Raw genomic sequence first — 14466 nt, 5'->3', positions numbered from 1 at the left:
CCCTGCTCAGGCAGACCCAGGGCTGGATTAACACCTAGGCAGGTGGCTAGGGCCCTGAGGCGTGGGGGACCCTGGGGCCTACCCTCCATGGCAGGGCACAAATGGTCCCACCCAGCTCCCTTCCCTTGCCCTGCCCTCAGCCAGCCTCACTTTCTAGCCCTGGCTCTGACCCTGCTTTCCATGGGCAGCCACACTGAAGTGAGGATGGGGGCCTGGACCTCCCTAGGACCCACTAAAGGGTAATCTGGCCCTGGTCAGATCCTGGGCTTCCCCCCCCCTCAACCAGACCCATTTCCCCACAGTAGGGGTGGAGCCACTTCTGGGGCAAGACTCCTCCCTGCCCAGCCAGCCCCTGGACATGGGCCTGAGGGAGCAGGGAAAGCACCATGGAGGTACATTCCTCCCCAGAAAGCAGCACCACCCGTTTGTCTTGCCACTGATTGTCCTTTCATGCAACATGACAAAAGGGATCAGCATCTATTTGCTCAGCGTTTGGGCTGCCATAGAAAAAACACGATGGTGGGACAAGTGAGGGGCCAGGCAACATCCATTTCCACCTGGCGTGCCTGTGCTAGACTTCAAAGCAGTAGGTAATTCACTGAGCCCAAAGAAAGAGGGAGGGGAGAGGGTTTGCTTAATAGGGGCCTCTGTTTCCAGGAGGTATAGGCTTCCATGATGAAAGCATTTCTGAAGATTAGACCAAGCCCATGGAAAAGTAGGTCCAGATGCATTTGGATTCAGGGTCAGATTCCCTGGTGGCCCTTGGGAACCAACCAAAATGCCAGATCTGGGCTCAGCCCAGACCTGAATTTTGGGGCAAATTATGGACATGCTGATACGGGAAGGTGCAGTGCAAGTGACAGATAATATCTGAACTCTGTAAGAGACCCCTGGGGTAAGGAAAGCAGCCAGCATGCTGCTAACAGTGGTTTCCGAGGGGACAGTCTAAGAGTGGAGCTGTGCCTTACCCATTCGTCTTGGTGATGATCAGAAGAGATACAAGCTTGATGATCTGAGCAGCTAGAGCAAGTCCTTGATGCCAGCCCATTTCCCTCTGGTGCTTCTGAGCTTGTTAGGCCTCAAAAGAATGGCCTTGCGGATTGGGCATATGGTTTCCTCCCCAGCATTGCCATGCCTCTGCAGGGGCATAATTGAGTACTTCCTTACTTGGGGCTAATTCTGCAATTTAGGTATCAAAAGAAGCCAGGAGTGTGAAAACACAAAATCAGTGTGTAAGGTGAGGTAATAAGATTATATAAAGGGGGGAATATAGGACCTAATGCGCCAGTGATGTGAAGCTAGATTAGTGCTAAAATCTAGTAGAACCCAGCTCATGTAGTCCTCGACAGGCCTAACTTTAATAAGCCCTGTACAGTTCACTACTGCTGCCTATCTTTTTAAACTGTCAAAGGTCTTTTAGGTTAGTCTTTGATTGACTGCAGCTGAGGGACCTCCAGCAGAGAGTTGCTTCTACCTGATGATAGATAGTAGAGGGGATTCGAATTAAAGTATCTTTTTTCACTTCTAGTACTCTTACAGCAAAGATCAGTAGGGCTTCTTCATTCTACTGTGTGATCTCAGTCTTACTAATCCAAGATTTTGCTGATAGGTAATGCCCCTGCCTGTCCATCCACAATACTCACACACTGACTTCTCTAGCCCTTGTCATGCTGCTGTACTTATTTAAAAATTATTCTGGTCCGCTGCATGTATTATTAGTCTCTTGCATTAGCTAACTATATACACCGTCTTTACAAGACAAACAAACAAACAAACAAACAAAAACAAATGCACACACCAACTTAAGATGCGTATATTTAACACTGGGAAGTTTCCTGCTAACAAACGTGGCTAACTGAACATCCAAGGTGAAGGCAGCCATTTGTTCTCAAGCCAAAAACAATTTCCTGAGAAATCTAGGTATGTGGGAAAGCACAGGGGGGGCATGACCTTAATGTGCACAGTATTGGACCTGAAAGATTGCACTTATCAGAAGATTGTCATGTTAACAGGCACTTGAGGATATTCAGTGCCTCTTTTGAGGTTTTCAAGAAAATTAATTATATTTTTTATCAATACATTTTAAAACATACAATTGCTTTTTTGACCAATTTTTCATTTTTAAAGGCTGGCTTTGCTGAAAATGGTTTGCATTTTAATTGAAAACCCTATCTGGTTACCAAGAAATGGAAAAAATGATTGATTTCAACTAACACCCAATACAATTACAGGGAAAAAATACAGGTGTGTGTGTTTTTTTTTTTTTTTTTAGAAGGAAAATTCAGTGCGTCAGCTTCTAGTTTTCAGCACCTTTTAGCACCGTGCAAGTTGGGCCTATAATTAGAAGTCCCATATCTTATTTTTGAGAGATAAATATCACAAGGATTGTTTGTTATCTATGCTGAATCACCCATCATCATCCAAATGGTACTCTTCCAGAAGATGTTAATCTGATTAGCCTATGGTGGTGCCTAAACTATTTTAGTACTATGAAAACAATCCAAGTTACAAATCTAGGTTTTAAATAAATAGATTTTTTTTCTTTTAAATGTAGTCTATTAAGAGATGACCATTTATTATTTATAATAATGCTTCCATTTGTTCTAATAAAATTAATGGGGTGGAACTTCAGCTGATATAAAACAGCATAAAACCTAGACAATCAAGGGAATCACATAATTTATAGAATTTGTAGGTTCAGCTCTTCTTTATGCCCAGCCACCTATTTCACACACACACACTTCTGCATGAAGAATGTTGTACAGATTCTATAAAGGGAGATACAAGCATAAAGGGTCACATCCTGGCTCCATAGAAGGCAATGGCAAAACTTTTGCTGATTTCTGAATAGCCAGAATTTCATCCAAATTTACAATAAGAATGATTAAAAAAACCCCAACAAACAAACAAAGAAAAAACCACCACACCCCCCTCCTCTGGGTCTCTTCCTCCCCCTCTTCCCACCCTTAAAGCCAATATTAGTTTACCTCTTAGGCTAGGATTTCACCCTAAGAGACTTGGAGGGAATATAAACCTTTATAGATCATAAGCCCATCATAATTGGTGGGGGGGTGGGACTTTACATGTAGATGTCATTCAATAACTGCAGCACTGAATTGCTTGTGGTATCTCCTGAGCGATTGCTACTGGCTGCTATTGCCTCCAGGATACTAGCCTGATCCAGTCTGACATTTGTTTCCGCCTGTATTCCTGTTGAAGCATAGGACATCTTCAGGACATCAGATCTAATCTACAGTAATTGTACCAGGTTTTTCTGTATTGGTTTTAATCACTGTCCTAGCTACCAGGAAATAAAACAAACAAAATAAGAGCCAGCACACTTGGGTAAGTTTATATTTGGCTGTATCCTTTGCTAATTTAGTGGAATTTCACTAATTATCACTTTATTAACTGGCCACCTGGATAGTTATTAGAAAAAGATTGATGGCCTCATCCGGTTCTTAGCCCTTATGTAACAGGTATGTGCTCTCTGTTATTATTTAGAGGTTATTTTTTGCAGATATGTGCTACAGCATTTAAACTAGTGTACTATAAAAAAAAAAATCATAAAAACCATGAAAAAAAATAGAGCTAGAAGGGACATCAGGAGGTCATCTGGACCAGTCCCTTCCTCAAGTGGGATCATTCCTGTTCAAATCATGCCAAACAAGTGTTTGTTTAACCTGCTCTTTAAAAATTCCACTGATGGATATTTTACAGCCGCTTTAGACAATCTGTTCCAATGTTTTACTGCCCTCATAATGAGAAAGTTCTTCCTAATATCCAGCTTAAATTTCCTCTGTTATAGTTTAAACTTAACTCTCATCTAGGCCCATATAGTCACAGAAATAGATTATCACCATCTTTATAACCACCCTTCATATATTTGAAGACTGTTACCAAATCCCCCCTCAGTCTTCTCTAGACTAAATAATCCCAGTTCTTTCAGTCTTCTCTCATAAATCATGTTTCCTAGACCTCTAATAATTTTTGTTGCTTTCTTCTGGACTATTTCCAATTTCTCCACATCTTTCTTGAAGTATGTTGCTCAAAAGTAGATATAATACTCCAAGGGAGGCCTCATCACTGCTGACTAAAGTGGAAAAAATCACTTCCCTTTACTTACAAGTGACACACTTTTTTATAGAAACTAATATGCTACTGGCTTTTTTATTTGTTTGCAAGATGAACACATCATGGACTATTTTTTAGTTTGCAGTCCATTATAACTCCAGTTCCTTTTCTGCAGTACTGCAGCCTAGCCAGTCACTTTCAAATTTGCATTTGTGCATATCCTAAATACAGGACTTTGCACTTGTTCTTAGTGACTTGTGTTTGATTAATTTTGGGCCATTTTTACAGTTTAATCGAGGTCATTCCTAATACTTCTTCCCATTGATGATTATTCTTTGAACACAATGATCCAACCAGTTATGTATCCATCTTACAGTACTTTCATCCAAATAGTGTTTCATTTGTTAACTAATGAGGATGTCATGGGAAACGATGTTGAAAGCCTTGCTAAATCAAGTGATTCATATCCACTGCTCTCTTTGCAATTCACAAAGTCTGTCACCTTGTTGTAGAAGGAAATCTGGTGGTTCAAGCATGATTTGGTCTTCATAAATCCATGTTGGTAGATCCTTATCTTCTGCACCTTGGCTAGGTACAGAAATTCAAAAAGCCTGAGGCAGAATTGATCTAAGTTTTGCACTTTTCTGTAAGCGGCATAGTTTAGATTCGTAGTGAACAGAATACACATTTTCCCTTTGGAGTGGGGGAAGGAGCCAAATCTTAGACTGGATTCTGCCATTTTTAAACTAGTCTGTGTGTATTGAACATCTGTTCTGTTATGGTTTTTAACTGGTTTCTGATCACTTGTACTGATAAAAGTGTAACGTCTGTACCTGGCCCTTGATATCCTCTGGGGTTAGAAACAGATGTTGCCTTTCGTTGCTTCTGTGTTGTCATAAACAGGCTGAGGGGAGCAGGTGGGGGGAAGGGGGTGAGAGGTGGCAGGGGACCTGAGGCTATGAGGCTGATGGAGCAGGGACTGGATGCCCAGAGCAGCAGGAGGCAAGGTTGGGACAGGTAAGGAACAGAGGCAAGCTGTTTAACCTGCCCTCCTGCCACTGCTTTCCCTGCTGCAATAGTAAGGAGGATGTATTTAAGATGGCCCTTCAATGGTTAGATTGTAGACATGGGAAATTATGACAAATTTATACATTTTCTGTCTAAAACTAATTATTGGGGGGGGGGGGTCATCTTAAATTCAGGCAAATATGGTACTTTGGTTAGTCTCTGCAAATCTACCTTGCCTTCTAATTCCTTTAAGGCTGTAAGATGAATTTTGTCTGACTCTGGACTTAAAAACATCCAGCTTCTGTAAGTAATTTCTAACCTGTTCTTTCCCAATCTAGGTTGATTATCTTCTCCCCTACCCTTGCTGCCAACTGTGCTCATCATTTAATAGCTGACATTATTCATGAAGACTGAAAGAAAAGAGGCATTAAAAGCCTTCTCTGCATCTTCCATTATTTGATTGCCCTCCTCAAATATGCAGTAATTACTGTAAAATTGAACTGTACCTATTCAGATAAATTAAGCAATGCCACTTCATGAATTACTTAATCATGTTTTTTCACGTAAGGCTAGATTTTACAAGGTATTAAAGATGCCTAGAGGGGTGAAATGCCTAGATGATTTCAGAAGCACCTTGATATCCAAGATATACTCTGTCCTTGTTTGCTAAGGGCCTAATCCTGTAATGTTCTGAACACCTGCCCTCAGGTTGCAAGCACCTTCATTTCCACTTTTGTTCATTTGAATAGTGGTTTACAGTGGGGCCATCATTAATGCCAGTCAGCAAGGCTGTGCTGTATAACAGACCTGCTTTGGCTCCATACTGCATGCTGAATGACTTCTTCCTGAAATCAAAGGCTTTTGTGCCAAAGGAGTGGATGGCAAACCTATCAGTTTTTCACCCTAAGCCAGTGGTTCTCAACCTTTTTTAGACTCAAGGCACCCCCCCAGAAAATACCAGTTCTTTGCTTGCACTCATTTTTTGACTATGGGAAAATAATAGAGCAGTTTTTCTGTTGCAGTCACTCCACAACAGATCAGAATGTTCTTAATGCTGTGGATGACTATTTAAATCCCTGGGTTTCTCTTGTGAATCATATATGCACAACTAACAATGCTACCATTACTTAGCGCTCTGTGGCACCCTTGAATGGATCTCAAGGCACCCCAAGGTGCTGCAGCAGCCTGGCTGAAAATCACCATCTTTAAGCTATCTGATTAGACAAGTCAAATATATGTGGTTCAGTTCCTTCCACTTCCTGTGGTTCAGTTCCTTCACTCTCTGGGCCAGTTTAATCTTTAAATTAAACACTTTCACACTGCAAGTTTAATGCTTTCCTTAATAATTTAGATATCACCTGTTGCCCTTGAAGATTTACAGCTTTGCATTAAATAACTAGCTAATGTGGCCTTACTATTTGCAGTATTTCTTATTGTTACTGAAGGGAATACTTGTGGAGTTCACAAATGATAAGTTAACGTTATTTACATGTTTAAAGCCATTGGAATGCATTCAAGACAACTGCTGAATGATTGTTAATATTAAATTGTTCAGATAAATACCATATTTACCCGAATCCAAGATGACCCTGAATTTAAGGTGACTCCCCCTGTAATTAAATTCTAGACCTGGAAAATGTATACTTTTGTTATAATTTATTATGTCTGGAATCTGTTTTTTAAAGGGTCATCTTAAATTTGTCTCCTCCACCACCTGTCCCACTACTACTGCTTTCCCTGCTGCAGTGGTGAGGGAGGCAGTGGGGAAGCATGTTATAGGGCAGGCTATCAGGGGAGCAGTAGGGGGGCAGGTGGTGTGGACAGTGGTGGGGCAAGCAGCTTACCCTGTGCCGCCTACCCCTCCAACAACCTCAGCCCCTGCCAGCAGCTTCAGGCCCCACACCCTGCTTCCCCAGCCAACCCTCTCCCTTCCCCCTAGGGTTTCAAGTTACAAAACCCAGTTCTTGGATTTAACCAAGATGTGCTCACAAAGATAGCTTTAAACCACATTTACAGCTGCCTAGTTCTTCTAATCAGGCCTGGCATTGATTCCAGCGGAGGTGCTCTGGCAGCTAAGCTACAACTAATGCATTTCCATTGTACCTTGGTTCTAGGAATATAATAGTGGATAGAGTGGAGCTGCTTTGCTGCTCTGCTACCCAGAATTTTTTCCCTATTCAGGAAGAATTCCCAGCTTTCCAGGATCCCTGGATTGTATAGTTCCTTTTCACTGGCCTTTTATATTTTGGAATTGGCTATTGTTGCCCTTCATTGTTACAGTGATAGCTAGCATTCATTTCAAACAAAATATTAGTATTGAGAACTGTAAGACACCAAGGTACAGTAGACAGAAAGCACAATAATGTACTGTAGTAAGCTTCTGTGCAGTCAGGCCAATAGCACAGCACACCATGGTAGCAGCATCAAAGTATAAAGCTGCAGTTTTTGTCTCCATCTATAACCATCTCTGTGCTGTAGCCACTAAAAGAAGAAACTATTGTAGTATACACATGTTCAAGTGATCTGGGAGAATTCTTCTGGCACCACTGTGATCTCCAAAGCCACCCCTTACAGTCCCACCCAAACAGCTGGTATGAACTATAACAAAGGAATACGTGTTCTGGCCCTAACACCAACTAAACCGCTCTGGACCTGAACATAAACAGTGGCTATCTATCTGTACAATAAGTCGTCTTTTTTTATTCTAGGTCATATTCCTCTGCAAGGCAGCAGTATTCTGTTTGCCTCCCCCAAAGTAGCACTAGTGCCAGCTAGGAGCTCTCTTGGCTCCTCCTGCTTTGGAGCTCCTTCTGTAGCTTCCAGGGCCAGACTGCCCACATAGGGTCAGGTCCTGAGCTTATATACATGGTAAGTCCTGCCCCCTTCTGGTCAGGTGATGCAGTAGCCATCACAGGTGTGTTCATTCTGACACTAAGGACCTTCCTGCCTGACTTTGCAGCTTCTTAGTCACTGTTTGTAGCTCTTAGCCCCTGAGCAGCCTGGCTGTCTGTCCCTTGTGCCTAGTACAGCTGCCTTTGGCTACAACTCAGCTAGAAGGTAACTAGTTCCTTAGCAGTTTAGATCAGTTTAGATCACTCTTGCAGTTTCCTTTTAAGTAACATCTTCTGGCACCCTGGTATCTTGGAGGACTATGCTGTGGCTTCTTTCTGAAGGAAACATGTACAGACAGGGCACATCTGAATCAGCTCTGCAGTAAACGTCTTGTGTCTACACGTGCGGCTTTATTAGGCCGCAGGAAACTAAGCAACTCCACAGTAGGGTAGTACTTATAAATACAAGTACTACTACCCTGCTGTGAGGATTTTACTCTGCAGCACTACACATGTGGATGCTGATACAGCTATCTGGGACATGAGGGTACTTCAGTACAGGGGTTGTCTACAGGCTAGCCCCACACTAGAGCACCCTCATGCCCCAGTAGGCTTAGCCCCTGGGCCCGCTGCCAACCGGGGTGCTCCAATCCAGCTCAACATGCTGTAGTCCTGGGCGTATGTTCAAATGGTGTGCCTGGGAACAATAAACTCCATCATGATATGCACTGAAGTTTATTGGTGCATCCTAGTAGCACATTTAGATGCGCTCACATTCACATTCCCAGGAGAAACTCTCTGGAGCATTTAACCCTCATTGTCCTAGAGCAGCCATTTTTGCTCTGGGAGAAAAACCATGAACACTGTACACTTGTTTCTTTTGGTAGGTCAGCAATTCTCCTAGGAGAAACGAATGTCCATATAACCTTTGTCAGCTGTTAAAACATAGTATTAGTTGTTGTATACCAGCACGTTTCAAATACAAATTGTAGCATCTGGAGAGGATGTTATGTTCAAGATGGTCATGTTCGACCTAGCATTTGACATATCAACTGTGATTTATGAACCTAAGGGTTTAAATTTGGGAAAATAGGAATCGTAGAATAATTGTTAATAAATAGAATCCTAAGAATAGATCTATTTGTATAGATTTTTCAGTTTAACAATCTTATAGAACATTTGTTTATAGTGTAATACATCACATCTTGTCACAGATAAAAAAAAATGCAGCCAATCAGGAATAAATAAGCTAATTACCAAGAGTCACTAGGCACGTCTACACATGATATGAATGGACTCAAACTCTGGCTCATGTCATGCTGGAGTTTGTTGCCCCTGGACACTATGTTTACACGTGTGCCCAGAACCATAGCATGTTGAGCCAGGTTGAAGCAGCCCTGGCTGGCAAGGGATCTGGGGAGTCAGCCTGCCTACCCAGGGCTGCTCTGATCCAGCTCAACATGCTGCAGAGGAGTTGGCTGAGGCACAAGGGTGCTCCAGTGCTGGGCTAGTCAGTAGGCAGCTGTGCAATGAAGCACGCTCGTGTCAGCCCTGTCAACATCTACACATGTGTTGCAACTGTAGGATAGTTAATACTTGTGTTTACAAGTGCTAACCTATGGCAGAAGTAATTAGTTTTCTGCGACCTAATAGGGCTGCATGTGTAGATGCTGAGATTTTACTGTAGAGCTAATTGGGCAACTCCACAGTAAACATCTTGTGTAGATGCATCCACTGAAATATTGCATGAATATTATGAGAATACTCTTAGATAACAGTCAAATACTGATGTTAATACTGAGAAGACTATAATACCAAACTTCACAACATGTAGACAATGGGTTCACAGCCATCAAGTCTGTATAGACCTGCTTACCCCTTGCTTTTACTTGCCCAGGAGGTGGCCATATTCTTTGTTAATGAACAGTCTGAAGAGTGGGGGGATGTGGGCATGCTAGAAGGGAGGAATAAGCTGCAATTGGACCTAGACAGGTTACAGGGGTGGGCAGATGAGAACAGGATGGGTTTCAACACTGACAAGTACAAGGTGCTGCACCTGGGGAGGAAGAACCAGCAGCAGACCTACAGGCTGGGGAACTCCCTTCTTGTCAGTGCAGAGGCAGAAAAGGATCTTGGAATCATTATTGCTGCCAAAATGAACATGGGCCGACAGTGTGGGGACGCGGTCAGGAAGGTGCGGTTGCACCTTGTCATGCATCCACAGATGCATCTCAGGCAGGTCCAAGGAGGTGATCCTCCCTCTCTGTGCAGCACTGGTCAGGCCGCAGTAGGAGTACCGCGTCCAGTTCTGGGCGCCGCACTTCAGGAGGGATGTGGACAGCATTGAGAGGGTCCAGAGGAGGGCCACCCACATGATCGGGGCAGCAGGGCAGGCCCTACGGGGAGAGGCTAAGGGACCTGAACCTGTTCAGCCTCCACAAGAGAAGGCTGAGGGGGGATCTAGTGGCCTGTTACAAACTAGTCAGGGGGGACCAGCAGGCATTGGGGGAGTCCCTGTTCCCCCGAGCGCTACCAGGAGTGACAAGAAATAACGGTCACAAGCTGGCAGAGGGTAGATTCAGACTAGACATCAGGAGGCGCTACTTCACTGTCAGGGCGGCTAGGATCTGGAACCAACTTCCAAGAGAAGTGGTGCTGGCTCCTACCCTGGAGGTCTTTAAGAGGAGACTAGATGAACACCTTGCCAGGGTCGTTTGACCCCAGTACTCTTTCCTGCCTGGGCAGGGGGTCGGACTTGTTGATCTGTCAAGGTCCCTTCCGACCCTACAAACTATGAAACTATGAGTTTTATCTGCAAATAGCTTTGCCTTAAAAAGTAAGAAAAGTGTCTCTGCCTTTTTGGAAATAGGTGCTTGACTGTGCTTCCTGCCAAAGCCTACCAGGCTTCCACAGCATGACTACATGTTTGAGAGGCAGTTTGGTTGCTCTTGCCGGCAATCAGCTCACCTGTCCTGCCATCATGTGGAAGATATACTGATAAGTAAGCTCCCTCATGTGTACTAATGTCTCCCAGTTGGATAATACCTAAGAGATCACAAGTTTTAGCTGAGCCCCAGGCCATGTACTACAGGAAAAGGTCTGTTAGAGCATTATTCTGTCATAGAGGGCAGAAATAAATACTAATCACTACTTAAGTGAATCTCAGCTACTTAATTGGGACAGAAAAGGCCAATGTAATTTTGGAGCTTTTATTACCGTTTTAGATGCTTGAAAATGATGTAAGGAAATCATGAGTCTAAACTATAGGAAAATGTTCTTCCTGTCCCCAAATTTGGTGATTAGCATGACTAAGTGGAAGAGTAAGACTGTAAGTGGGTTGCTGTCTTTTCAGGGGTATCTGTTCCACGAGGAGCTCCTCAGCAAGCCTTCTAAAGCAAAGTTCAGCCTTTTAAATATATAAATAAACGCAATAAAATCCTTCTGTCCTGTCCTAGACACCTGAACAGCTCCTTTTATTCTGGCCCCAGCACAGCAGCCTAGCCCCTCCTTGCAGTAAGCCCCGCTCACTTCTCTGAGAGCATTTAGAGCTCGCTATGGGACACTTGCTTATTCAAAAGCTCCACAGCTAGGCTTTCTTAACAGGGATGACTGTTCCCCCATAATGGGGCAGAACATCCTGTTACAAGAACGCTTTAGCCAGGGAGGATCATCACTGGACCTCAGACAAAAACATCCCAGTGCCTCAGAGGAAAATAATAATTATAACAACAAGAAGTTACATTTGTGAAGAGAAAAAATATATATTTTCTAGCCCCAGTTAGATAATGCTGCTTTCAACATAACATCTAGTAGTCTTCCAACTCCTTATCCATTTCATAATTGTAGCATTGATCCCCATCCCCTTCAGTTGGATCAATAATTTCCCAAGAGACAGGGAATCAAGAAGCCTGTTATCTGGTCATAGAACACTATTAAATTAATCTGACACAATCATTTCTGATAAACACGTATTATGTTTTGTTCTCTTTTCTTTTTCCTTCTATATCTTTCAGTATTTTTTTCCTTCACTATCTGTTTTAGGATCTTACTGCTATTGAAGTCAAGGTAACAGGTTGGTAACAGATTCAAGGAAGGTCTGTGCTAAAATAATTTCTGTTTCATATAGCAATTCCTTCAGTATTCAGTGAAGGAGATTATCCAGACACCCAGATTTTGTGACAATAAGCAGTCTAAATTTTGCTTCCATCTCAGATATGGTGATAGGTAAATTTGAATTTTCATTTCCATATAGTACACAACCAATATTTTCAGTTACCTATTCATTCTCATTGAAGACTGAGATAAATTATTAGTTCAGTTCTTGGGGCTGTCTAGGTTAAACTTGATTCCCCACCCCCCATCCGCTTCTTCCATTTTGAGTTTCTTTTTATTTATATAACCAAAAAAGCTCTTTCCAAGGTCAAAGTCAACAAAGCCTTTGGCCCTTCTTTCTTTGTTTCAGCATTTTTTTTGACCAGAGAAAGATATTCCTCCTTACTGAGACTTCTTACAGTCTCATTTTCCATTCCTTGTTGGTCTTCTGCTTAATGATCTGCTTGAGGTTCCTGTACATTTACACAGGTCTGTAGTCCTTTCCTACCAATTCTTTTCTCTTACTAGGGATGGAAGTTCCAATAGTACTTATACATTTGTCTTAATATAATTCCACATCATTCCCACCATCTTAGCTCTCGAATCTAGTCAACCACCTAAACTAATTGCCTCAGTTGCAAGAGTTAGCTCTTACAGGGCATGTCCAGATGAGTGCGCGCACATGTTTTCCCAGGGACAAATAGCAGAAGTACACCGTTGTGCTGCTACTTGTCCCCAGGGAGTGCTCCTGCACTCGTGCTCTGGCATACGGCAAGTTGCCCTGAGCAGGGTAGGAGAGGCTGGGGCCAGCACCTGAGCTGGCCCCAGCAGCCTTACCTGGGGTCCTGGTGGCCTCCCAGGGTTCCAGAGGTGATGATCTGGCAGCACGGAGCCTGGCTGGCAGCTGGTTCCAGGTGGTGCATGCTGCTGCCACATGTGCTGCCCTGCTTTTTTCTAGTGTGTTGTTTTTTTTTACAGTGGCATTTCCCAGTATCAAAAAACCTCCTTGCACTGCAAATCAGCAGTGCAGAGAATGCCTGCATGTGTGGCATGTGCATGTGTGGCACTGCAGACAGGTCTGTGGCGCCATATATTGACCATGCGCACTCATCTGGACACACCCATGAAGTCCTCGTTCCCTGCATCTTCTAAAGATCTGCCTGTAGAATCATCCTTCTTGATAAGTATATGAGGATTTTCATTTGGATGCATTATCAGGCAATACTTCAAATGTGTGCAGTTGTCAGTAGGTTCTTATTCAAGGATAATGTACATCCTACATCTTATATGTCCTGTCATCCTCATCTCTCTGTCTTGCTTGGAAGCTCTTGCAGGGATGCCATAGTTGCCATCCTTAGAAAAAAGACCTTGCAGGAAGATTAAAAAAGAAAAACCACTGCTCCCCAAAATACATACCCATAACCAAATCAAATTCACTCAAACTCCTGATTCCTGCCTTTTTAACTAGCTCCCAGTGGTTGCTGGCATTTAGGCTTTTATACCCATGAGGCATTCCCACCCCTCTAATTAGGCTCAGTCAAAAAGCCTTCAAACCTCTCCTACTCAGTACAGCCCCTACTACAAACTCTAACTAATAGTGCCTTACACAAAGTACTAATGAAAATGCCAGAAAAGATAGATCTGAGTAGATCTTTTAAAAAGAAAGATGCTTTTCTAAATATACTGCAAGCTAAATTTGCCAGCTGCTACTTTTTCAGGTCCTGTTAATGTAAAGGAACCAAGAACAAGAGCCTGCCCTGTGAAGTTAAATTTGCCCTTATTTTCATGTGCACCATGTTTTATTTGTCTTCTGTTCTTGTTTTTTCTGAGTTCACAGGGACAATTTCCAGGCATAACGCTCCTTGGTATCAAAGAGAATTAATAAGTAACTGTTGTGTTCTGTCTTTTATTCATCTCTCCAGTCCTGCTTTTTCACCTTTTCTCTGTAGCTACAGGTATAAGGGAGACCACCCAGTGACAGAAAATCTGCTTTTGCTCAGCAACTGACTAGTACACTTTTAAACAAGGGATTGTGCTAGTCGGAGAGGGGGCATAGGTGGCACTGCTTAGCTATGCTCCAATTCCCAATTTCTGAGAGACTGTCTTGGGAGATGCTTGTTGAACCCTGACAGTTGTTTAAAGTAGGGATGAGTTGAGCCCAAGTTGGTGAACAGTGCCATTTAAGAGACCTAGAAATTAAGTACCATGAAATGCAACCAGCTGGCTGTTGGTATGACCCAGGCAGAAGATTTGGTTAAAATAAAATTCCAAATGCCTGAAAAAGTCTTTCCATTTTAGGGTGGAGACCTTTTTCAAGTCTGGCTGAAGTGAGGCAGGACCAGATCTAGGGCTCCTGCCTCCCCTGGAGACAGTGGGGACAACAGCAGTAGCAGGTGGGAGAGGGAATATGTCACTGAGCACAGAGGGGAAGGGAGGAGGGAATTCTTACTGATTTGGGCAC

The 14466-nt window shown here is 43.1% G+C and overlaps 1 protein-coding gene across 3 annotated transcripts in view; it reads left to right on the top strand.

The window, feature by feature from the left end:
• The window catches only part of LOC102385443 (spermatogenesis-associated protein 7 homolog), an 86285-nt gene that overhangs the window by 291 nt on the left and 71528 nt on the right, over positions 1 to 14466 (top strand). The window contains exon 1 of one of the 3 annotated variants that reach the window (XM_025209576.1): positions 2227 to 2244. The exons of 1 other annotated variant lie outside the window; for it this stretch is intronic. Coding sequence is in view for 1 of the 2 variants with exons in the window: in XM_025209575.1 (XP_025065360.1) it covers positions 10836 to 10914 (79 nt within the window). In the remaining variant the exon portion in view is untranslated. Of the gene's footprint in view, positions 1 to 2226; positions 2245 to 10820; positions 10915 to 14466 lie in introns of those variants that run through there. One more of the 3 variants, XM_025209575.1, reaches the window with a different exon arrangement.

This window comes from Alligator sinensis, unplaced genomic scaffold (genome assembly GCF_000455745.1).
Source record: "Alligator sinensis unplaced genomic scaffold, ASM45574v1 scaffold842_1, whole genome shotgun sequence".
Classification (NCBI taxonomy): domain Eukaryota; kingdom Metazoa; phylum Chordata; order Crocodylia; family Alligatoridae; genus Alligator; species Alligator sinensis.
Note: the sequence above shows the minus strand (reverse complement) of the source record. Positions and strands in the feature narration are given on the sequence as shown.